Here is a 26,510-nt window from a genome sequence, read left to right as displayed (position 1 = left end):
GTGAAAAAAAGAAAAGCAATCCAAGGTACAGGAGAACTAAGCCTAATGTGTAAGTTCTATTCCAGAAAAGTTGTATGGAAAATATTTGTATATTGGATCATTTTTTTCTACTGACTTTTCTCATAATTTTGGAGCTATGTTCCTAAAGAAAGTACATTTGCTTCTGCATTTCGAGAACATCCCACTAAGGAACTCAATATTCATTTCCAGGAGTATTTTGCATTGGTCAGCATGCCGTCTCTGCACATCTAATTTCCCCTTATGATTTGTGCAATGTTACTGGAATGAACAAGTAATGGAAAGTGATTTTACACAGTCACAAAATGTGACTGTTCAAAGAGCACGTTGCCTGGGCCACTCCTCCACAAATTTAGTAGAATACCCCAGCGGGACGCTCCTTCTACTTTTTCATATGCTTTCAGAGTGACCAGCTATTTCATTTGCATTTAGTGGTAAGGTCCTTAGAGGTGGAGTTTAGATTCTCCAATAACTGATGATAAAAAGTTAAGCCCTTCTATCTGTGGTGCTGATGGGTTCAGCTAAGTTCATTGTAAATGTTTTTAAAGTTTCCCTTCAGTGACAGCTCCCAAAACAGTCAGCTTTAGCACATGGGCAAATATAAACCCCAAAAGCTTTTGCCTAAAGCCAAGGCTGCAGTATGTTTCCCCAAAAGTTTGCTGCTAATATATTAGGTCTGTATGAAGTAAAATATTAAATTAATCTTTAAGCAGAAGTAGATTGACCTCGATGGTAATGAAACTTAAGCTTCAGGGCTCCCCACCTGCCTGGGTCCCTTCCAAGGCCCTGAGTCTACTTTTGTCTTTTTTTTTTTTTTTTCTGAAAAAGGGATCCCCAAATTACAGAATCTCCAGGCCCCCCAAAAAGCTGAATCCCACTTGCCCTTAAGATTGTACTATTATTATCCACACTACTGTACATAAAATAGATAAACAACAAGGACCTACTGTATAGCACAGGGAACTATATTCGATATCTTGTAATAACTTATAATGGAAAAGAACCTGAAAAAGAAATATATATATATATATATATATATATATATGTATAACTGAATCATTTTGCCGTACACCTGAAACTAACACAACATTGTAAACCAGCTATACTTTGATAAAAACAAATAAACAGAAAAAGGATTATGCTGTTATTATTTTAGATTACATTATTATATCACAGTATTTTATAATCAGAGTAGAATTTTGATTTACTTACTCAAAAAATGTTGTCCATCCAGTTTCATCGCTTTTAGTGGCTAAAAGGCCGCTGTTGCCATGGTAAGTAAACAAAACTAATTCCAGTCCTTGAGCGGTCATGCTTTTCAAACATCCATTTGTTCCTATGGTCAACCATATCACCTGGTTATCAGGAGACACCACTCGAACTGGCATCCGATTTGGGTCCCGTCTAATCCTAAGGGTATTGCCGTTACTGTCGGTCACAGCAGTAATATCATTGTCATTGCTGTAGCTAAAATTGTACAGATAATCGCCAGTGACTAAACTCACAGTATACTGGTGAGTGCCATTGACGTCAAAGATATAGAGTTCTTGATCAGTTGGAGAGGCAACTTCATAGAAGTTCATAGAGTTAAGTAAAGGCTTGTTCTTTGACACAGCCCGGATCCGAATGTTTCCTAGGTCTGCAATGTACAGGGTACCATCCGGAGAGGCGGCAAGGGAGGACGGAGCGCTCAGTTTGGCATCTTTGGCATAGCCATCTCCGCTCTGGTAGCAGTCACAATTGGCATCGTTTTTGCAGTCACACTCTGACGGTATCCCAGCAACCAGGGAGATCTCCCCATCTGTGGTGACTTGCCTTATCCGGTTAATTTTCTTTTCGTCGGTTTCAGTGATGTACAGGACCCCACTGTAGGACACAGCAATGGCAGTAGCCGACTCCAGGGTCGTCTGAACTGCGTGCTTGCCCACAGAATATTCCACTCCTGGCACCTGGCAATGCATGGGCCGCCCAGCAGCAATGCGCACTTGACGATTTTCAGTGATCTGTAAAACTACATTATTATCCAGGACATAAATGGAGTTATCCATAGGGTTAATGGCTAGGTCAGTGGGCCATTCCAGACGTACCTTCATAAAAAAGAAATGGTCTGGTTACTCAGTTACTGAGCTGCTGTTAACTTGTCAGAAGAGTAAATTAGAAATTTACTGGGGAAATCTGGGGAAATTACCATTGATTTGGTAAACTGTTTAAAAATTGTTTTTAAAATAGATACAGTGAAATAAACTTAAAAAGTTTTGAGTGGAGACAAATGTAGGAAATAAAATTTTATTTAAAAATGCAGCTCATTGAAAGATTTGCAAGTTCTAGCCAAAGAGCAAATGAATCATAAGTAGTGAGTTAGCACCTATCAATGAGATGTGAACATACTTGTTCCTTTTAGCAGGAACAGTCACCCAGTGCGGGGCTTTCTAGGTTATGAATACATTAGTGTTCCCTTGTGTTTTTAATCAGGCCAATAGTAAAGTTTCTAATTCTAAATATAAGTCCCTGAGGACTAATCCTAGTGGGTTCTCTCTACTACTTAAGGACCTCACGCAATCAAAAGATTAGAGATTTAAGCTGTTTTGTTCTTTTTGGAATATCTGCATGCTGCTACTTTACTGGTATTTTATTACAAATGATTAGCACTTCTTAGTGATAACTGTTCTGTATCTCACTGAATTCTTCAAATGCAGAGCTGGAGAAGAAAATAACTTTTTATTAGCTCCTGAGACACATTTTAGTGGAACAGCTCTACCACAACGACTGATGCCCATGCCACGCGCCCATGCCATGCGCCCATGCCACGCGCGGTTTAACACAGTGTCATCTTAGTGTACTGACACAGTAAATCAAGTCACTTAGAAGAAAGACAGACAATTGGGTGTAATGTCTTCACTACCTGGCTGATGTGCATGCTCGTGTCACAAGTTAAAGGTCTGGCTGAAGTCAGATCGTTAGAGCCTAGGAGAGTTGATATGATTCCATTCTGATCAACTTTTCTGATCATGGTTCCATCAACAAAGTAGATTAATCCATTTTTATCGATCGCCATTCCTGTATCCAAGAGAAGTAACAGTTATTAATCTTTCAAAAGTGATTAATTTTAATTAAATGTTCAGGCCCATCACGAAACTCAACATTTAACCCCAGTGATAACATGGGCAGTAGACAGCAAGTTAAGACTGCAGATTGCAAACACATTAGGAAAAACCCAACATAGGCATTCATGTTACGTATAAGTGTAAAATGTAATAAAGAACCGAAGTTTGTTAGAATCTGTCCTTCGTGTGTGAATCATATAAGTAGTACCTGTGTTTTAAATATAAACACTGTACAGTGTTGTCACCTATAAATTATAGAAACAGGTCATATTCTGTTACACTGAACTTTATATTCTAACAAAAACAGATCTAAGCCAAGGTTAGTGTTTTATTGACCTTGTTACAATGAAATTTGCTAGTATGAATAACTCAGCACAACAAATACTTTTTTTCCAGTCCTTGTTCACATAATAGTATCTAGTTATAATGAAAAAAAAAACCAAAAACCCCAAAAAACACAAAGTCTCAAACCAAAAAACACTGCAATGAATGGCATAAAACATGAGGAAGGAGTCAGTCCTGACTGGTTTAAAAGCTAGAAACCATCATCACATAGAATTTTAGCCCTTGTTACCTCCAGAAATTCCTCACAGCAAGTATTTTTTCCCATGGCATAGAAACAGAAGTTTAATAGCTCCAAACTGGGTGAGAGCTAATAGGGTTGCTTAGTGCTGGCTTTTTTGTGTGTGTGTGTGTGGTATGCGGGCCTCTCACTGTTGTGGCCTCTCCCGTTGCGGAGCACAGGCTCTGGACATGCAGGCTCCGCAGCACGTAGGATCTTCCCGGACCGGGACACGAACCCGGGTCCCCTGCACCGGCAGGCGGGCTCTCAACCACTGCGCCACCAGGGAAGCCCAGCGATGGCTTTTAAGGAGGCCTGGGACTCATTCATGACAAAGAAATTCCGGGACAATGGAAAAAAAAAAAAAAAGAATTCAGATACTTCCTTGAAGTTGAACAGGACGCGACCTGAATGATATCGGGTTGTTGCTTGATTCTTTCAAAAGCTGAAAAAAAATGGTACGATAAAAAATGCCAAGAACCTAATATTTACTGTAAAATCAACTTAGGAATCTAGCAGTTTCACACTAAGTAGCTTTTAAAAGCACTAGATGTGAATCAGCTTTTCCAGAACACAGCTGAGGGTAAAATGTTAGACGCAGCAGGCAACACAGTCAGGCACTAACTGGATTTTCCACATTTTTTTTTTTTTAATAAAAAGAAATCCTCAAATTGATAAATGCCAGTACCTTTGGGACTCATGAGTGTGGCTTCCACAGCCTTCCCTCCATCCCCACATCTGGCTTCATCAAAAGGAAGGCATTGTTCTCCTGTCCCTGCAACCACTTCAGCATTTTTAGTCAAGTCTTTTGCACCCGTGAGTGACTTCGGGCGATAAATCCTGCGAGTGTTAGTGTCAGAAACATACAAATCCCCTGAGACTGGATCAGTTGCAAGGTAGTATCTATGAGCTGGGCTGCTGCTGTAAAGAAAGATGATACATAAACATCACAAAGAAAGTTACTCCTAAAACACAGAAATTGAAAGCAAAATAAAACAGTTGATGAGAATCTAATTATAAACCGAGACCCCCCCCCCCCACCCCCCCCCCCCATCAACGGCTGGAAGAATTGGTGGCAACCTCTAACGTGACTGCTTTCCTTCCTTGTCTGTTGCTGAGGATTTAACAATTTAGGAAAAGGCCATCTTAAAAATAATCACCTTTACAAGGCAACATGCTTCCAGCCTGAAACAAAGAAGCAAGTTCTCGGAATCTTTTTGGTTCAATGCAAAGCCATTAACATACAGCCTTTGAGTGATAGGCTTCAAGTTTATTCCAGGGGACCGGTGTCTCTACCAAACTCACCAGTGAAGTATTAACATACTAGTGATTTTACTTGCATCTCACGGTAGGGAAATCTCCTGTCTTCTCTTGCAATCAAACCAAAACCACCTGGCTCCAAAAAAATTACTTTTTTTGAAAGAAAAAAAAAAAGTAGTGCTGTGTCTGTCTGGGTTGCTCTACTGGAATCCAGAAAGGTAATCTGACGCAGTGACAACGTCTGTTCTGAGCTATGGGGTTAAATACTAAAATGAGGCCATTCAAGAGAAGGAGGCAGTCTTAGTGGCCTAACGCACTGAGTCGGAATGCTGGGTTCATCACTTCAATTTTTAAAATTTGCAAATTAAGCTGCTCTAAAACATGTCTATGAATTTGGTGACATACAGACATTTGTTCACAATACAGAGTACTTCAATTTTATAAATCTAAATTAGTGCAAATGTAAAATATGTTATGTCCCGTTACCTGTAAAAACGGTTAAGACCAACGTTAGCAAGGAATGGACAAATTATGACATATAGTTGAAATTGCCAGGTAATCCCCTTACGTATACTTAACACCACATTCTTGGAATTAATGTAATTTTGTACTGTGTGCAAATATTGCCTTCTGAAAAAAAAAATTCTAAAAAGAGTTTAAATGATTTGGTACCTTGACAAAGACGTCAACAGGCAGGAATCTCTGAGATTCCACAAGTCTTTCGATGACAAAATTGGTTTTACTGATTTTGTTCTCAGTCTCTTTCTCTCTCCACACACACACACTTACAGGCTTGTTTCCATTTATTTTATATGTAGATATTTAAAATACGTAGTATAAATCTAACTACATGAAAATATTTATCCTGAGTAAGGGTTTAGTAGTTTTCTCATTACTAGTTAGGTTCTAATGAAGCAGTTCTCACTACTTAATGCTCTTCTTTTTAAGTGGTGAGCACGTGCACTTGACTCTGCTGTGAAAGTCTCTGCTGTGAAAGGCTCTGCTGTGAAAGGTTCTGCTGTGAAAGGCTCTAGTGTTGTTCACTGGTGTTTCTCACATTGGTAGAGGGGACAGCTGGCCACACATGGGGTCTGTAGAGGCCTCTGGGGCTCTAGAAAGCTCTGTGGCGGTGATGTTGGTAGACAAACACCCAGACCCACAAAGGCTTGAACGCCTTCAGATTCTCCTTTCCAGCCTTTAATATCTTTTAGTGACAAGAAACAGGTTAGAGCAAGAGGTCCTGAGTGTGTAAATATGAGGGAAAAGGGTGAAAAGTGATATGAAGAACTCATAAAGAGATGCAAAAAGCCATCTGACATAAAAGCCCTTCAGAACTACTGGGTTAGACCTGATGATCAACTTGCCATGCTCAGTGTTATTGTTTCATGTTTATAAGTTGATGCCTGAGATTTAATTTTATTTAATTTTTATTTTTAAATTAAAAAAAGTTATTTATTTGTTTTCGGCTGCATCGGGTTTTAGTTGCAGGATCTTTCATAGCAGCCCGTGGGCTCTTTGTTGAGGTGCGGCGGGCTTAGCTGCCCACGGCATGTGGGATTTTAGTTCCCTGAACAGGGATCGAACCCGTGTCCCCTGCACTGGGAGCGCCGAGCTTTAACCACTGGACCGCCAGGGAAGTCCCGATGCCTGAAGTTTTAAATGCAACGAGACATATGGTGTTCCTTAGTGCGGTAGTTTATTACTCTGTAATGAAGTGAAAAGTTACATATCAGTATAACATTCAGAGCAATTTTATAGAAGCTTTCCTCCCCCCCATAATCAGTCTGATCTTCCAGGTATGTATATATAGCTGGTGACACAGCTGCAACTCAATCAAGCTGGGTCTATTTTGGAAGACATGACATTGGAGAGATTCTTTAGTCTTTCCTATCTCCCTGATTACATACTAATTATTGTACAGTTGGTTGTAAATATACATACATACATTTTATTTTCTTGCCAGTTGTATAGCTATGAGCATGACCTTTGGACCAGATTGCCTAGGTCTGAACATTAGCTGCATCACTAACTGTGTGACCTTGAGCAAGAAAGCTAACTTATCTTTGCCTCAGATTCCTTATCTGTAAAGGTGATAATAATGCAGATTTCATAGGATGCTGAGAGGATTACATGAACTGGTACAAGTACAATCCTTAGAACAGTGCCTGCCACACAGTATATACTCAGTAAGCATTAGCTGGGCTTCCCCGGTGGCGCAGTGGTTAAGAATCCGCCTGCTAGTGCAGGGGACACGGGTTCGAGCCCTGGTCCGGGAAGATCCCACATGCCGCGGAGCAACTAAGCCCACGCGCCACAACTACTGAGTCTGCACTCTAGAGCCCGCGAGCCACAACTACTGAAGCCCGTGTACCTAGAGCCTGTGCTCCGCAACAAGAGAAGCCACCGCAATGAGAAGCCCGCACACCGCAACAAAGAGTAGCCTCTGCTTGCCACAACTAGAGAAAGCCCGCGCACAGCAGCGAAGACCCAACACAGCCAAAACTAAATAAAATAAATTTATAAATAATAAATTTAAAAAATTAAAAATGTTTTAAAAAAATAAGCATTAGCTATTCTTTGTGTTTTTTTTTTTTCCACAGTACATGGGCCTCTCACTGTTGCGGCCTCTCCCGTTGCGGAGCACAGGCTCCAGACGCGCAGGCTCAGCGGCCGTGGCTCACGGGTCCAGCCGCTCCGCGGCATGTGGGATCTTCCCAGACCGGGGCACAAACCCGTGTCCCCTGCATCGGCAGGTGGACTCTCAACCACTGCGCCACCAGGGAAGCCCCCCTAGCTATTCTTAATATTGGCTTGTATCCTGTCTCCTCTTACATTGCTACGTCTTTTTGCCTTGTAACTCTAGCCAGTGTAGAAGTGTAATAATTACTGTTAACTAAACTATAACTTGACTTCTGAAAATGTAAAGAAGAAAAAAAATTCTCTAAATTTGGATACGTTCTAATTTGTTTCCTTGGTCCTGCTGTTATACTATAACATCGAAACTACTAAAACGACGCAGATCCTTCTTAAAACATCCAGTTTGAATTGTTTCTAGAGCAATGATGATAAAGGTAAATGAAGAATGCATACTTTTTCATGATGTTCCTCATTCTGAGAAAAAACAACAGATTTCTGAGATGCTGCTTGAGTAGCAGTGGCACTCTCTTCAGCTATAGGGCATGAGTTTTCTTGGTCCAAAAATAATGGACATTCGAGTCATAAGCTTTGCCTTTATTGGCATAACTTTTATTCCAGTGGGACAGTAGTAAGAGAAGGTCCAAAGTGGTGCTTTACATTTGCTATTTCCTGTCCTGAAGCACTCCTTCCTTGAGGACACAGAAATTTCTAAACCAAGCAGTATATGCCAGTGGCTTGAAAGATGTCCACCAAGTGAAGGCTCGAATCTTGCAGAGAACTCTACTGTCCAGAAGAACAAATGTGGAGGAGCACGTGGCCCTGGAGAAGAGAATTTGCTCCTGGAAATACTCCCCACAGACTAGCAGGAAACGAGAGCTCCATCCACTGCCGGCAGGGCAGCGTGCTATGGCAACCTAGAGCTGCTTCTTGGGTCCCAGCCTTCCCTAAATGAAAGAAGGGATCTGTACTGAAACACTAAAAGAAGAGACAAGTGAGTTTGGAAATTTGCAGTTGCCAGGCTGGTGGCAAGAAGCTCTAAGCCACGTGTGCGACGTGTCTGGGATTCAAGGACACCTGATCTAAGCACAGAGTTTTCTGACAGCGGTTCTTGTCCTTCTGCCTTCCTGAAAAGCCAAAGCCCTGGAGAGGCTGGGAAGGTGGTACAAACGGGTGATGAGCTTTTAGATCAGTAATACATCTATGAACACGGGAGGCTATGATGACTGCAAACGGTCAACTGCTGGCAGCTGGGGTGCAGGAAATGGGGGGAAATCTCTATTTAGCAGAAGTACAATAGCCTTCTTGTGTGACTGACTGGGAGTTTCATTTCAGAAAGGTTTATGATAACATTGAGATTGTGACTAATAGCAGCAAAATCAAAGAAACTGAGATCAAGAGAAGAGCCTTTACTATTACTGTGTCTTGATTCTTAACTCACCCTGAACTGCCTAGATCATCACAGCTACCAAGCCGTTTTCTCTGCATCTTCCTCAGTTAGATACAGACCCGGTGGTAAATGCAGACTAGATTTGCTCATTTATTTTGTCATAATTCAACCTTCTTAGACTTGAGAAATATTTGCAAAGGACAAGCTATAGAATAGATACCATTAGCACTTTTAATCTTTTTAGCTGGAAACTGTACCACAGCCCTTGGAACACAGAGTGTCTGAAGAAGCATAAATTACATTTATGTATAAAATTTCTGGCTAATGAAAGACTGTTTATATTATTGCAAGCAGGGTTTCGGGATGCGATATTCTTGTGCCTGCTTAATTTTTAAATATTAAGTCAATGAGAAGCGCTGAATCAAATTTTTATAGTTTTGTATCTAAACTTTAACCGGTTCAGTTTCACAGAACTGTGATCGACCCTTTCTTTGATCTTTTAATTGGCAATATAAAATTCACAAAGTTTAGTTTTAGACCTCCATGCTTAAATGCCCCTTGGCTGGTATTAGTTAATTAATTTAGTTTCCTTTATTTTGGAATTTTAAAGCATTGGAACAGGAGTGAGCTAAAATTCACTGCCTACAAAAAGGGTTTGTTAGCAAACTAACACTATAAACGTGATAAGAGGAAATGTTTAGCATATATAAAAGAAACTTATTTTCTAAGCATTTCAGAAGCTCCCATTTATGTAAAAAGTTTAATATGTTGGGTAGTATTTATAACTATTCATTAAAGTATAGCTAGAGACTTTGATTTGATACAATATCCTGACAAGTACTTAATAAATTTGGTATGACAGAATATTTTGAATTTTAAAATACTAAGACTACTGTTTTTATATTTATTTTACTATTCAATATTTTTATTCATTCTTTCCCCCCATTAGTCCAATTAATGAGACTGCTGACAGGGCATGAAACACACGTAGAGGAGCAGAAGCGCGCATTTTCCTACTTTACTTAAACATTAACAACCGACTTCTCTGTCCATTTTCATAGATTTAGACATAGTTTTCTTTTTCTTCCTATCACCTACTCCTAAGCCTTTCATGACGTTTATGCTAGCCAGGAAAGTGGGGATAAGGAGAAATCCAGGTGGATCCTATCATCTGGCAAAAGGAAGATGATAGAGGTAGGTAAATAGGAAGAAGCACCTGAAAAGAATTTTAATTTTTAAGCTAAATGAAGAAGCTCCAATGAGCTGAAATATCGTCATTTTGTTTAGGTCAATTTTGATAAATTAGTTACTAAGTGAAGGGAATCCCTATTTTTGTCAATGATTTTGTCCTCTGTTTGATGACTTGAACTCAAAAGCCTTGGTTATTTTCTACATCTTCCTCTTTTTCATCACCCATACACAGTGTGTCCATTCTCTGCCTTCCTTTATTTTATTGGCTGATTGCCTTCATGACTTGCCAGACTATTTCAGGTAGCATCTCGTGGTTTCACGTAACAGCCTTCTAACTGATCTTCAAGTCATCCTGGACACTGATACCAGATTCACCTAAAAGGCCACTTTGAGATGCCGCTATCTTGTTCAAGACCAGACCATGGTTCCCTACTGTCTCTGTTACCCTGTAGGACAGGAGAGGAACTCCTTAGAGCTACCAAGGCCCTGAGCTCTCTGACCCTAACCTGCGTTTCTACCTGTGTCTCTCATTATTACCAATATGGTAATTTTGGCATTATCAAAATTATAATTTTGAAGTGGATCGGGCTCCTCTTAGAACATGTCCCGCTCGTCTCTTTTGAGCAAGTAAGTTGACTTACTCTATATTCTTTTGTTACCGAGTCCAAGCTCACTCTGTTCGCCGCATGACAGCCTAATGAATCGGAGACGCTGTGTTGAGGCAGGGGATACCACTTTATTCGGAAAGCCAGCAGACCGAGAAAGTGGCAGACTACAGTCCCAAAATAACCATCTTATCGGGCTTTGGATGCCAGTTTCTTTTATAGCACAGTGAGGGGAGGAGATAAGGAAGTAAAGTAAAAAGGCCACAAGTTTTGGAAATATCTCCTGGGATGGCCAGCCTGGGGGAGGGGATGTGTTAATTTCTTCTTTCTTGCAGCCATCCGCAGGTGGGCAGGGTCCGGATGTTCCCCTGAACAAAGACACTTTGGTTTAACATTCAGGCAGAGCGGCAGGGCTCCCCGGGGCAGGCCATTGTGTATAGACAGTATCCTTTCAGTGAACAAAAGCAGCGGGAAGCAAGGGTTAAAGTAAAAGAAACAGATCCAACAGGTAGTCAGATTGGGCTCCTCCCTGTTTCACTTTATTCATGACTGCCCTCCTTCCTCCTGGTTGTTTTGTGTAAGCAGACTTCACCTTAGAGCTACGGCAAATATCCACCTTCCGGGAAACCTCCGACCCACGCTCCCATTTCCCAGGAATCCCTTCCTGCACAGTTACTCTCGCAGGACAGGCCATGGATGTGATGAAGCGTCAAAGAACGACACTGATGATGTGATTCAGTCCATTACATGCACATCTTGTTTCCCCTACTAGGTTGGGAGTTCTGAGAGCATGGACTTTGTCTCACCCTACAATTTGTCCAAGAGCCTAGCACATGGTAAGTGATCAGTTAACACTGACTTAATAAAGACGAAATCAAGTTAAACCCCAAACCAGTTTATTTTACATGCATGGCGCATAAAGGAAATGCAAGCACCCACACGTAGCCAGGATAACGTACAGGGGAGATAATGTACTGAGGAGAATCATGAGAGACGGGTTACAATGAGTATCACTGCCGAACGGCACGAGTTAGTACATAATGAGTTCATTTTATAAAGTACTGTTGATAAAAAAGGTAGCTCTAACCTCATAGATTTTTTTTCCCGAGAGATGACAGTTCTAGGTAATTTGCCAAATGACTGTGAAATAAATCTAGCTTTTTGCACACCCAGGGCATTAGCCCATAGAAACCTGGCCGTTTGGACAGATGAAAACTGGCTGTGTGGTATAGTGCAAAGAACACACTTTTTAAAGGCATTCAAATGTCTGCTCCCCATTTCTTAGTTATGTATCTTGGGGAAGATACATAACCTCCTCGAGCCTCTGTCAGTTCCTGTGTAACCCGGAAGGGCTGTTATGTGGGTCTGCAGCACCGTGTATCTGGCACCGTGCCTGGCGTGGAATAGGCCAGCTTGTTAAAAGGTGGCTGCTTTGATGGGCTTTCTGTATTGCCTCCAGTGTTTTTGCATTTAGTTGGTGCACACACCAGGTTGTCTTCTTTTCTCCACAGTTACTAAGAAGGCAAGGCCAGAAAAAGTTTGATATTCTGCTGTGGTTTCTAAAAGCAGAGCTTTGCAGGCTCAGAAGTCTGGAGAAATTCCGTGTTAGTTTTTGCATGCGGCTGGGCTATTAGCTGGTAGCATAAGATCAATAGGGGAGCTTAGGAAAAGGTCTTAGGACCAGGCCTGGTCATACCGATATGCGACAGCTACACATCTTTCAGCAGAACGTTTTTAATTCCTAGTTGTCAATCTCTACACAAGAGTTTAACTGAGTCATGTGGATTTATTCATCTCAAGGACTTCACATAAATTATCACTAATTCTTCTATCTAATATCATTTTATTAGTTATTTTAATGGCCAAACTACATTTAGCATATCCAATATGTCTTGCTTTTTTTGGCTAGCTTTACTTGCAAACGTATTTTTTTCTCCCCCCCTTTTTTTTTTGCTGTCCTGAGGAAAGTTTTTCAGTCAAAAGTGTCCATATATTATACAAGCTTGCCCCGTACCTTCTCAGCTAAGCGTACAGAGCAAATAGAATCTGGAAAACTTTTGAACCTATATATTTGCTTCGACTATAATCATTCTTAGCCTCGAGGAAAGTCTTTTCTTCCATAATAATGTCAGTGGAGACACTACTTCTTAAAACTCAAATCTAGTAATTCTCTCAACTTAGGAAAACATAAATGGGTTTTAAACACACAGTTTTAACTACAGCAGCAATGAATTTACCAGGAAGTCAATAAAGCTTAACCTTTAGGGCCCCTTCACTTGTATGGGTTCCTTCCAAGACCAATGAGGGCCCTGGCAGTGTATTCAGGCGATCTCATGTTTTTAAAAATTTGCCAAAGTAAACTATTTTTAGATTCTTTTTCTTAAACAGAACCCCCCAAATTGAATAAGCTTTGGGCCCAATAAAGCAGAATCTGCCCTGGCTATTGGTCAAACTCAACTCTCCATAAACTCTCCCAGCTGTGCTTCAAATGTTCTGTTCTATATGGCTCAGAGTCAGTAACTGAAATTTACAGATTTTTTGTTGTTGTTACATAGAGATGTTCATTATACTAATTTTTTTGTGACAGCCAACTTGAAAATATAAATTGCACAATAGGAGTTGCAAGATGTTGTATAATAGTAGTTCATTTGAGTAGTTTTCATTCCTTAGATGTTCTGTGATACTGAGTTTCCTCTCTCATGATGAAATGTTCTTAGAAAACAATGTCAGATAGTCACATTGAAAAGTAAAAAGGACATTCAAAAATATACAATAACTTTTAAGCAAGATGCTTACCTATGTCTAAAATCTTTATTTCTTGGTGAAAGCAGACAAAAAAAGGCGGAGAAAAAAGCATAGTTAGAAAAGGTTTCTATATCATGAGTTGAATACTGAGATTTTAATTATTTTATGGAAAATTCCTAACTTAAGCAGAAATAACACTGGCAATGAATTTTGTAGGTCAAGGCTCATCAAATAACTCACAGAATAGGATGATTTTGACAACCACACTTAAATGAACAATGCAAAACCAGCCATTTGTTACTTTAACTATTGGCATTATGGTTGATGGGTTAACCCAACTTGAAGATCCAATATTCTAGTTGAAAGTTATAGGCTTAGTTGGTTTGCTATTATGTCCCAATACTGTAGGAAAATATTTTACACCTTAATTTCAACCCATGTGAAACAAAAGAGTGACAACCTATATCATAAGGTTATTCCAAAGATAACTGAAGGGGTTTAAAAATCATAGTTCTAGCTTATTGGAGTACAGAGAATTCACTGGAATCAGTGAGACATTTTATACACTGGGTGACTTCATACTCTTTTATGCATTTATGGCACAATATATACGTGTTGGGCTTTTCTTACCTTTAACCAAGAATTTAACTGCTTCCTACGGAGAATTGTAAACACTGGAAAGGTACGTTTAAATAAATGAATCAGTACGTTAGATTCAACATTTTTTAAATAAAGGCATGTGTAGCTCTGATCAAAGTCCCGACCTACGCAGAGACATACCTCAGTTCCAAGACGCTCGTCACGTTCCCGGAAGGGAGCATCCGCCGCACGTAGTTGAAGTCCCCCACGTACAGGCTGCCGTCGATCCCACAGGCTAACGCCACTGGGGCCAAGAGTTTATTCCCGTCAGCTGGACCATTGCAGCTCGGGCACGAGATGCTGCGCCTCCGGCCGTTGCCCATGATGCTGCTGACGACAGGAGGCTGTTGGGAGATAAACTGGTTTTCTCCGTTTCCCTTGTACAGTATACCTAGAAGAGAGAAAACGCATTTTTCTTAAGATGAAAGGAGCAGAGATGAAAAGCAAACATGTTCACTCTAGAAACCACAATTCTCTGCCTTTTCGATCTGGACTGAAAACTGTCATCAGAAGTTCTTTCGGAAAGAGCTCCATTCAGTTACCTAGTGTAAGACATTATATGGCAAGATACATAGGATACATCAAAAAATGCCGTCTGTTACGGATTTAAAGAATGTCTGGTGGAAGAAACAAAGGACTAACGAGAAAACTTAAAAACCCAAATTCTCAACATCAGTGATTCTCAAACTTGGCTACACATTGGAACTGACCGGGGAGTTGTAAAAACTACCGATGCTGGGAACTCACCCTGAGGGATGCTGATTTAATTGATTTGGGGTGCAGCCTTGGCACTGAGATTTTTTAAAACTCTCCAGATGCTCTTAATGTGCAACCGAGTTTGAGAACCATCTCTACACAATGTTCTTTAGGGAACTGCAAGTTTGCCTAATTGTTAAATGATGTCGAAAACATTCTATATTAATCCAACTAATAAAAATGGGCACCGTAAATATGAATTTCTTCTTTATGAGTTTATCACTGATTTTTAAAAGTTTAAATACACTTTCTAGGAAACAGAGGTAGGAAATATATATCAAACCTCCAACATACTACTGTACTGCTGAAGAGCGTCCTTCTTGCTCACGCTTCAGCCTGCCTTGAGAATGCATGTGCATGCAACGATTCAAGATCTCAGACGGGACAAAATTGGGAAGGGCAGTTATAATGTCAAGTGAATTCTGCTTTTAGACATGAAAGTGCCAGTAAGTTTAAGAAGACAAAATACCAGTCTGCTCTACTTTGGTCTGCAATGAGAATCTGAGAGAAAATTCCAAATAAATATTTTCATAGTTAGAAACTGGATTTGAGTGGAGATTCTAACTTTATTCATTTACCAGTTTTATACATAGATCACTGGTTCCATTTTGCTCTGATGTAACTGGATGGTCAGCTGTTATTGTTCCATACACATTCAAGATCCTTCTCAATGTGTTATTCTCTGTAAACACCTGTTGTTTATACTTTTTAACAGATGTACTGTTAGAAGAATCAATCCCATGAAAGTACAAACAGGAAACTTGAGAAAGTGTTTTTTCCTCCCACTTTGGGATAATTTTAAAGTGAAGAAGAAAGCAGAATAATTATGCTCCTCTCATAGCTCAGCACATTTTAGGTGAATTCTGGGATTACTTTTTTAATGCTTTGCTATTTGGGTGATGTAATAATCATAGCCAATCTACACAAAGAAATCAGGACTGATAAAAGAGGTTTATTCAAATTCGGGGAAAATCATCTAAATAAGGCTGGATCATAACAGCAGATGAAAGGCATTTTGCCTTGAATATTCAAAGAATACATTAATGAGCCCTAAGATCTCTCTTTCTGTGATTACGTTATTTGACAATTACAGGACTATAATCTCCTAGAAGAGCCAGTTCTGTAATTTTCATCAGGACAGTCCCACAAAGTTGGCCTACTGCTCTACTGCATCTGACTTATTCCTTCATTTCTTAGAGCAATCGGTCTTTCGTGATTCTCCTCTATTATGACAGAATAGAAAGATGAACATGAGAATATTTATTTCCATGTTCCAGGTGCCTGCACAAACACCTGTCACTGTCTACATTTTTGTCTTCTCTTCTTCCTTAATATATTTCCATAGCTCATCCACCTTGTCATGATTACAAATCACTTTGTTTACTCAATTAGACACACGTCACTTTGAAAAGCCACTACTTGTCAAACTGCTCTTGGATAAAATCTGAAATCACAATCAGTTTTCTGTGAATTAGGTTAGCTTGCATTTTAAAATAATATCTATTTTATAATTTATAACCAGTTTTTTGGAGGACGGAATTTGGCGTGGCCCAGTTTTTACATCTGACCTGATATCTTAATAAAAATTAAGGGCTTCCCTGGTGGCGCAGTGGTTGAGAGTCTGCCTGCCAATGCAGGGGACACGGGTTCGAGCCCTGGTCTGGGAAGATCCCACATGCCGCAGAGCAACTAGGCCCGTGAGCCACAGCTACCGAGCCTGCGCGTCTGGAGCCTGTGCTCCGCAACAAGAGAGGCCGTGACAGTGAGAGGCCCGCGCACCGCGATGAAGAGTGGACCCCGCTCGCCGCAACTAGAGAAAGCCCACGCACAGAAACGAAGACCCAACACAGCCAAAAAAAAAAAAAAATTAACTATACATTATTCTCTGGCAGACTGTATGTATTTTTACTATATATATCCACACGCAGAATATCTATGCGTTTCTTAATCCTCCCGAATATGACACTGAGTGTTCAGTATCAGGTACGGGCTTTCCTCAAGTTCTTTGCTTGTACTCTTCTTACTGGTTCATAATCTCTTGGGTGAAATCCTGTGGCGAACTGGTTATGAACTTTACCCCATGTTCTCATCATAACTAAAATGCATGTGGAGAGGTTTTTCCTCCCATTTTGTTGGTAAAGAACTGGAGGAATATAGCAATATGTCAAACCATGTGAAATATAATTGTAGAGAATTTAATTGAGAGCCGCTACTAGCATGGCAGGCACATGGCTTTGCATTTTGAAAGATGTGGTTAAACTTCGTGTGACTGATGTAGCAGGCTTCAGACACTGCTGATGACCAGAGAGGGCACAGAGAGCATCCTCTGGGGTTGGGACACCCCACGTCTCCGAAACATGTGCTGCATGTGGCACTAGTTTTCGGCTCTGCTCCCAACCTTCTGAGGCGCAAAGTGAACTAAAACCTGATGTCCAGGACACAGCCGGAAAGGAAGGAGAGCTTAGCACCGCTATAAACTAGGAAAAGTGCAAAGTGTCTTTCTGTTTTGTCTTTTTCTTACTACTGATTCGCTCAGTACGATTCTCTTCTGGAGGTGAGGCACCAGCATTTTCAAGCACTGGCCTGGAAACTGTTTTAGATTTAGCACGTTTGGAAAGTTTAAAATGTATCCTCTCCAACTCTGACAAACTTTTTTTTTTTTTTTACAAAAAGAATCAATATCAAAGCAACATTAGTCTGAAAAAGCGGCCATTAATCATAGTTAAATATTTAGTTGTATTGCATGCTCAATTCGGCATTCTGAACCTCAGAAACCTCTGCTAAGAGAAAAGCTAGATTATTTCAACAAGACTGAACTCTTCTTCTCTGGCTATTCGTAAAAGAAGGGCAGACAGTTACTAGCATGGTATATGGTTCAGGATAGGAGGTGAGAGCAAGTTACCTTAGGATTCTGTCTTTCTAGCAAAGCACCTATACATTATCTGAGATGTAGCAGGCATGTGGGTAAAATGTTAGAAACACAGCGAAGACAACAGAATTTGTTTAATGTAAATAATATTCTTTGTGAGATGAAGCGGGTCACATTTTGCAAATAATTTATCTCTTTTGGCTTGTGAGATCTGACATGTTTTTTCACAGCATATTTACTTATAAGGTCTACAACACATAATACTTTTGATTCTTGCTTTTTTTTCTAGATTACTTGCAAAGTCAAATGACAGTATATGTAACCCAATTTGAGTGGGAGAAGTTTTTTCCCTCAAATACAGTCTAAGAAGAACTGAAAAATAATCTAGATACTGAGAACAGACTAATTATTTAAGGATTAAGGTCTACTAGAAACATTTTGGTAAAGTCACTTGGCATTTTATTTTTTCTTTACTTAAAAAAATCCCCCTCCCTTCATTTTTCGTAAACCTCCCTAAAGCACTTTGGATCAACTCGCTGACTTCCTGGGAAAACTATGTTGGTGACGAGCATATGAACATTGTGACGTGTATTATGTACTTCCCACTTTAGGCTTTTATAGTCTTTGAAAATACACTTTTCTCCCCCTACTAATTCTGATCCTACAGCATGCATGGGATAAAATATTGCTGCAGTTTAATCAATTTGAAGGTGAGTAATATTATCTGTGAACAAGATCTTACCATTCTGAACGTCCAATACGTGATGTTTATTTAATGTCCAACCGCCCATGTTGGAAGCATCTAATTCGTAGCCTTGCAATATGGCAGTCCTTTTCTCCCACAAAGTCAGGTCCAAACACGACTCATATTCATATCCAACCGACACTAGAATCAAAACAAATCACAGTTCATCTTCCCAACCACAGGCAGAAATGGAATTTATTTTATTATTTTGATAAAACTGCTTTTTTCACTGATGTGCTCTGAGACTGTATTTCCACTTATTTGTGAGAAGAGTCTATTTTTATATGAGAAGATTTGATCACATAAAAGGTGTTTTTCTAAAAAATGATCTCCAAATATTATTTCTGTACTGACTTAATAGAAAACTAGTATTTTTTCCCACTTTTCACAAGGGGTTCACAGCAGAAAATGAAGTTCAGATCAGGCAAATGGGCGAATCATTAGATCCGATAACTCAGCCCTGAATGCTGATCAGATGATAACAACTAAAAATAATGTTTGCTATTTGAATAATTAGTGATGTTTAGTTTCCAAGAGTATTAAGTTATGGAAAATATTTATAATAAGTAAGGTTCAATATAGCAAAAAGATAGCCAGGTTATGACACCATATTCATATGTTATCAGGAACGAGCAATAAAACTAGCGGTAAATTAATACGAACAAATTACAAATGGAAAACTTCAGAGTTCACAATGAAACGTGGGTTTTAAAATTTAGAACAAAGTGAAGGGAGAAGTGGCAATTATCTGACTGATTTGAACTAATTCCAGTCCAAATTATATATTAATTTCAGAATAAAATGTCTACTATATTTTCAGGTAACAGCTAATAGAACAAAACACATGTTTTCCTTTAGTTTTTGATGTTCTGAGCCTGAGCTTGGAGCTACACTATGCATACCTCAACAGGTCAAACTTTGATTGCATTGTCCAGTCATGCAGTGAAACAACTAGTTTGATGTTTTAAGAATATCATTCCGCTGAATTGACTATTTCTTCCAGTCAGAAGAGCTGGAATAATTTTTGGACACAAATGTTGTCTGATGTCATGTTAAAATATCATTATGAGTTGAAACTACACTAGCTGTTAGATACTGAAAATATTAAAAAAAAAAGGATAAGGAAAGCTAACGAAATAAAATTATAAAGGAAAGAAAGAAACGAAAAAAGGAAGGGACACAGTAAGAAAAAAACATGAAAAAAAGGATATGGCAGCCTGAAATCTCATTCAGAACATTCTTCTAAGATATAATTTCAGCCAGAAAAATGGATGCTTTCTCCTTTTCATCATACGGAGTATATTCCTCTTCCCCAAGGTAGATCTAAACAAACCAGCTTATCACTTTCCTAGGCAACCTTACTGTCTTCCTCTCTGCTTATCCATGGATTTTCACACGTTACAATGCATTTTATGTTAGTTCTGACTTCAAGACAATGTTTTCGGTTCAGAATATATATTTACAAGGGACTTACCAACAGCTTCAGATAGACCATAGACCTTTTGATTATAAGCATCTGTTTTATCCCATATAAAAGTATAGGCCAAGTTCGGTGAGGCAGGAAACCACTTTTGAAAGAGTCTTCCTACTACAGCTACCATCAGATGAACCTTCATTAAATTAAATGGGATAACGGACTGGGTCATGGTGATCTTAAGTACTGACTTATATCCGGCAGCTCTGGAACTCAGGTAGGAGAGTTTCAAATCTGTTCCTGGAATTGTGGTTTCTTCATGGAGTACCTAGGGTTGGAGAAAGCAAACGGTGATCATGTACGACTATTAGGTAAAATGCATTGAAAAGAACGGAGCCAAGCAACTAAAATAAGACACTAAAGAGTCTCTAATCATAAACACGCATTTGAGATGTTATCTTATTCAACAATTAAAAATAACTCCTCTGCCAGCCCAATTTTTCTTCTCCTAAAAGCTTCTTGTTATTTATTCTGAGTTAATCACAGCTCAGGTGCTACCCCTCATACAGGAAATACTGTGACTGTTCCAGCAGGCTGACATGCAATGACTCGTTAGTTTATGGTCACTGTGGATTCTCACTAACCCATCTTTCACGCCTATGGCCCTGAAGAATTAGAGCAGACATTTGTAAGATGGTTAGCTCAGCACAGCGATGTGGTCCAGGCCAAAGATCTGGCCCACGCCAGCTGGCTCATTCAAGGATTAAACCTACTCCTAAAGCAGGAATGATAGCAAAACAGACCAATTCATTTGGGTTAAATTGTAGCAAATTCCATATTCATGTTGCAAGGTAATAGCACATACTCATAATTAGTTAAACACTGCACTTCAACTCACCACTGATTTTTGATATGATGATACATGAACTAATAGTTTCAAGTTGCGTAAATTTTCCCCCAGAGAACAACTAATGTGTTGTTGAATGCACACAAAAGACACTCCATATATACTTTTTGAATTGAAACGAGTGTAAAAAGTTAACATAATTACCTGCATAAGAATCATCTCCTTTACAAATTTAAAAAATCAAAGTCTTAACCCCACAATGTATGCATCGCCGTGCCTTGGTCAACGAATGCCAACAAATTTATCCTGACATAGGCAAAATATATTATGCCAAAACATTATTTAAATGTTTTGAAAAATTTATGTTACATTGTGTATAAAATCTATCCAAACAATTCAGATTCTACTTACTAGTGATGCTATTAGTTTGTTTAATAATAATAGCTCTTCCTAGGCTTACGACATCTACTGTAAAGTGCAAGACTATCTATGTTTAAGAACCTACGCCAGGAACTCACCACTTTCTCTGCTAAGAATTAAATAGCATTCTCAAAGGCTGCCTCAGACTGCTCTATGAATATTCATTATTCAGACTTAAAGGACTACTTTTTCGCTTAGAAAAATCTTAGAATAGCGATTCAGTGTTCAGTAGTGTTCTCCTTCCAGTTCCTCTCACGTGAAACGGTTAGGAATGATGTATATCTGTCATACAAATTTTTTTTTTTAATTTATTTTTGTCTGTGTTGGGTCTTCGTTGCTGCACGCAGGCTTTCTCTAGTTGCGGCGAGCGGGGGCTGCTCTTCGTTGCAGTGCGCGGGCTTCTCATTGAGGTGGCTTCTCTTGTTGCGGAGCACGGGCTGTAGGCACACGGGCTTCAGTAGTTGTGTCACGTGGGCTCAGTAGTTGTGGCTCACAGGCTCAGTAGTTGTGGTTCGTGGGCTCTAGAGCACAGGCTCAGTAGTTGTGGCTTGCGGGCTCTAGAGCGCAGGCTCAGTAGTTGTGGCGCACAGGCTTAGTTGCTCCGCGGCATGTGGGGTCTTCCCGGACCAAGGCTCGAACCCGTGTCCCCTGCATTGGCAGGTGGACTCCCAACCACTGCACCACCAGGGAAGCCCTGTCATACAAATTTTAATAACTTAAGTAGAACCCATGCTACTGAGGGTATAGCTGTCACTTTCGATATAAACAATCACGCAGTTGGAAGTAGAACAAAAGAAGGGGCTAAACAAACTTCCATTCGGCCTGTGAGTCAGTGTTGGCAGGAAGCGGGATGTGATGCAATCTAGCAGATGAAGAAGGCATTGCTATGCTGTAATAGACACACCAATTTATTACAGTTGGCATTTTCCTTACCAGCCATGCTGACTGAATTCAGACACAGACTGTCTTAAGCAAAATAGTTTATGAAGATACAGAAACTTTCTAGAGCTCTATTAGACTTAGGGAAACCCTTACGTTTAAGATTGACAGTACTTTTGTAGGACTGTAGGGTACAGGGTGAATCATCTGAACAGAACTCACTGTTCTATATCATTGGGGTGAAATACCAGTGGGTAGTTTGAAAAATAGATTTTGTGACTCTTGAATGGCCCTGAAAATATAAGTGCTTGAAACCTCAGGCATATAATTTATTTCCTCTTAATTTATTTCCAAAATAATTTCCCATAAATTTGATAGGTTTTCCATAGGTAAGGCAGTCTTTCATGAATATATATTTCTGTGGGCTTCTAGGAGTTACTCCTGTATTTCAAAATATCGTGTTATTCCTAATTTTAATAACTGATTACTGTCTTTGTCATCATTAGCCTATTTCCCTGGAACAAATATCTGTAATTTAGTTCATTAAAACGTGTTTCTCCTAGGTAATTTAATTTGGCCATATTTTTTGCATTAGTGGGAAAAGTAAATCCAGCCCGAGCGGAAAAACCAACCATTAAGCCGATTTTTGCCAGCTGCCTGATCTGTAAGCTCCATCCTTGACTTGGTTAAACACGCGGAAACCACGTCCTCCCAGCTCTACCTCCAAATCTGTCTAATCCATTCCCTCTTCTTCATTTCCACAACCAGTATGATTGGTGGGCCCTCTGCCTCAGGGTGCTGGGTCTGTATGGAAGTACAGTGAATATTATTCTGTTCACTGATCTGTCTCCTTCTATTATTTTATGCATTTTGTCACTTGAGTTAGCATTAGAGAAATGCTGAAAAATCTACATTGGCCCCCTGGTTCCACGTCATCTAAAGAATTCAAGGTATCCATTGTATGGTATTTCTGGGCCATTCATTATCTGGCCCGTCTTTCCCCATAAGTGTCCTACACCTTTAAATTGCTCACCAGTTTTTATACAACAGCATTTGTTTTTACCACCATGCTATTGCTCACACATTTTCTTCTATCTGGAATATCCTTTCCCCCCTTTGAAGGCCAGCCTCTTCAGTGATGTTTTCCTTGGCTTCCTTAGGAACTGACCTCTCTTTTGAACTTCCATAGTTCTTCATTCAAATCTTTATCACATGTAGAATGGCTTACAATAATCATTAAGCAGTAAAATATTGAGAGTAATGACCATGTACAGTAGCACTTGGTACAGTGTCAGTTAGGAGGTCAGGTACAGGCACTAAAACCTTTTTCCAATGAACGAATACATGAGCAAAGGCATTATTAGCTGTCGAGCTTAAGCTGTTTTCCCATTTGGCTACAATTAATACAAGATACAGATATAGCTTGAGGAAAAAGTATTTTTAATAGATCTTTAAGGAATAACTAGATATCTTACTATAGAAATACCTATCCTTGTACATACACACACCACATTCTATATGTCATTCTACAGAATTATTTAGGATAGCACTGGAATTCTGTAATCCTGTAAAAACATTCTTTGGAAACCCCATGATCTGAAAATGGTTTATATAAAAGCAATGCCTGCTAGAATATCCTACCTGTGTCTCGGGAATAATGGGACTGTCTTCAGGAGAAGATCTAAAAAAGGTGGATAAAGGTGATGACACAATGATAGGATTCGGCCTCACGAAGCCACTTAGATCACAGCTGGGAATGTCATTCTCCTCTTTCTTCATGACTAGGGTATCCATCACATAAAAGACATTCCATGGAATCCACACAGTATGATACTGAGTGAGGAACGGGGATCGTTCAAATACCAAAGTTAGAGAAGCCCCGCCATTCGCCACCAAGTCAAACCTAAGAAAAAACAAGACATGCTTAGTGAATTATCTGGATCTCATGCAACTCCAGTCACTCACCTCCCCAGATCAATATGCTTTATAAAGAAAAACTTCTTCTCCCAACGTTTATATGAAATAATTTCAAATCTACAGGAATATTAAAAGAATTATACAATGACCATCCATATGCCCTTAACTTAGATTTACTAATTTATTAACATTTTTCCAAATTTGCTTTATCTATCTACCTATCTACTCCTTTTCCAGAACCATCTGAGCGTAAGTTGTAGATATTACAAAATCTCACTTTCAAATATTTCAACATGAATCTTCTAAGACGAAGAACATTCTCCTATAAGACCACAACACTATTATTATGCCTTAGGAAATGAAATCAACTTTTAAAGACCTATCTGAGTATATAATTTTAAATTTCTGCCACCATGTACTGTCACAGATTTCTGGAGTCTAAAAGTTGTTGCATTTCCATATTAGAAGGGACAATAAAACATGCTGGGTGATACAAGCATGCCTAGTTTTTATTATTTTTTTTTTTTTGCGGTACGCGGGCCTCTCACTGTTGTGGCCTCTCCCGTTGTGGAGCACAGGCTCCAGACGCGCAGGCTCAGAGGCCATGGCTCACAGGCCTAGCCGCTCCGCGGCATGTGGGATCTTCCCGGACCGGGGCACGAACCCATGTCCTCTGCATCGGGAGGCGGACTCTCAACCACTGCGCCACCAGGGAAGCCCAAGCATGCCTAGTTTTTATACTTAAAATACTTCAAACAGAGACAGGGTGTTGGGATTAACTTACATTCCATCCTGGCGGGTAATAGTATATCCATATTCTGGGTAATGGAAAAATGAGACATTCACTCCAATAAGTGGCGTTCCATCAGCAGTTAGTACTTGGCCTCTGATGACGGATGCAAGGCTGTGGGAAAAGTAGAAGAACTAGAATGAACATTTGTCTTTTCAGGCCAACATTATCATGATGTAGAGATAATTCAATCTAAGGTTAAAATAACACTACTGCATGCACTTGTATTCACAGAAACCAGACCTGAAATACTCCCAAGACAATGTTCCTTCTAATTCATTGTAATCCACATTCTCGAAATGTCTGGTGTTTACCAGGGGTTTTAATTCATTGCAATCTGGATTTTGGAAAGTTATCAAGACCAATAATTTAGAGATGAAGTTTTAAAATTATAAGCTGCAGTTTTTTCATGTCATATACCTGGTGCTTGCATGAAGGAAAGTATACTTTCCAATTAATTCCAAGGCAATTGGGAAATCTACAGGGACCAAAAAGTACAAGATTTAAGCAGGCAATAAGGAACATTTGTGAAACAACTTTTAATCAACTGCTGGGTCTAACTGCATTAATGCTATTAAAACGCTGCAGAACCAGGAGTTCTGGTGTAAATCATCTTCTTTTGCTCAGTGAGACACAAGACACCTGCTTTCCCTTACTGGTTTATTTTCAGGTCATTACTGCTCTGCAAAGCACCAGTCCAACAGCTTATGCAATCTTACTGCCATGCCGTTAGCAGTTCCATTACATTATTTCATAATTTGTATTATTTAGTGAGCTCAGCTTAAAAAAAAGTGCACTTCTGTTTTGCCTTTTGGAGTCTTTTCATTGCTTCTTTTGAAACATTTCCAACTGTGCTAACAAAAATCAACTAGTTAAATGAAGATTTATTGACTCCTTAATGGGATGTCCTGTTATGTTTCAGGTACTGAAATTGACAAAGTATGGGAACTATGTCAAAAATGCTTGAAATGCGAAGTTTGGTGAAGGATGTGCCAAACGAGGAGAAACTGCCTTTTAAAGAAAGCACTTTCCTCAAATTCACAGTCATCAGCATTTCATATAAAGGGCTTCTCACTGATGATAATATCACTACAAGTCTATGTAAGGAAAAGCTGCATTAACCTCTTATTGAAAGGACTGTCTCCGGGTATGACATGGGTGCTATCAGATCCTATGAGAAAACTGATTCGGTCATAGAAGGGTTTGGCAGCTTGCTGAGATGGTGATTGTAAGCTTTGGCTAATGATATCCTGGGGATCAGGTAATCCGCGACAGTAGGGCTGATTTTGGCAGGAACTCTGTAAACAGCAGTCAGGATCCATGCAGTCAATGAGTCCATCTGTAGACAGAAACGGAAACCAGTAAGAGAACTCCTCTTTTTCTGCCGTGATGTAGAGCAGGTTTTGTTTGTTGACTGGCTTTTTCCACATCAAATGATTCGCTCCCCCTATCTGATAGTCATTTCTAGGAGGCATACTTTTTGAAACCAAATGAAATACAATACCTGCAGTTGCTTTCATAGACAGTAAATGTTTGGATTGAAGATGGCTGAAAAAAAATCATATAATGTTGATTCTGAGTAAAAAATAAAAAATGACCGTTTAGAACAATCCATCACATGCAGACCCCGTTTTATTGCTCTTCACAGATATTGAGTTTTTTACACATCGGAGGTTTGTGGCAACCGTGTGGAGCAAGTCTATCGGTGCCATTTTCCCAACAGCA

The 26,510-nt window shown here is 39.6% G+C and overlaps 1 protein-coding gene across 1 annotated transcript in view; it reads right to left on the bottom strand.

Annotated features, from left to right (window-relative positions):
• The window catches only part of TENM3 (teneurin transmembrane protein 3), a 430,454-nt gene that overhangs the window by 37,688 nt on the left and 366,256 nt on the right, over window positions 1-26,510 (bottom strand). Inside the window, exons 13-21 of the mRNA XM_029226434.1 lie at window positions 25,908-26,124; window positions 24,780-24,899; window positions 23,720-23,981; window positions 19,993-20,260; window positions 18,516-18,659; window positions 14,290-14,539; window positions 4,373-4,605; window positions 2,921-3,075; window positions 1,231-2,105 (exon numbers count right to left, since the gene is read on the bottom strand). Coding sequence (XP_029082267.1) covers window positions 1,231-2,105; window positions 2,921-3,075; window positions 4,373-4,605; window positions 14,290-14,539; window positions 18,516-18,659; window positions 19,993-20,260; window positions 23,720-23,981; window positions 24,780-24,899; window positions 25,908-26,124 — 2,524 coding nt within the window. The remainder of the gene's footprint in view (window positions 1-1,230; window positions 2,106-2,920; window positions 3,076-4,372; window positions 4,606-14,289; window positions 14,540-18,515; window positions 18,660-19,992; window positions 20,261-23,719; window positions 23,982-24,779; window positions 24,900-25,907; window positions 26,125-26,510) is intronic.

Source organism: Monodon monoceros, unplaced genomic scaffold, assembly GCF_005190385.1.
Source record: "Monodon monoceros isolate NGI ecotype Baffin Bay Population unplaced genomic scaffold, NGI_Narwhal_1 Super_Scaffold_17, whole genome shotgun sequence".
Lineage (NCBI taxonomy): Eukaryota > Metazoa > Chordata > Mammalia > Artiodactyla > Monodontidae > Monodon > Monodon monoceros.
This window is presented reverse-complemented; position numbering and strand designations above follow the sequence as displayed.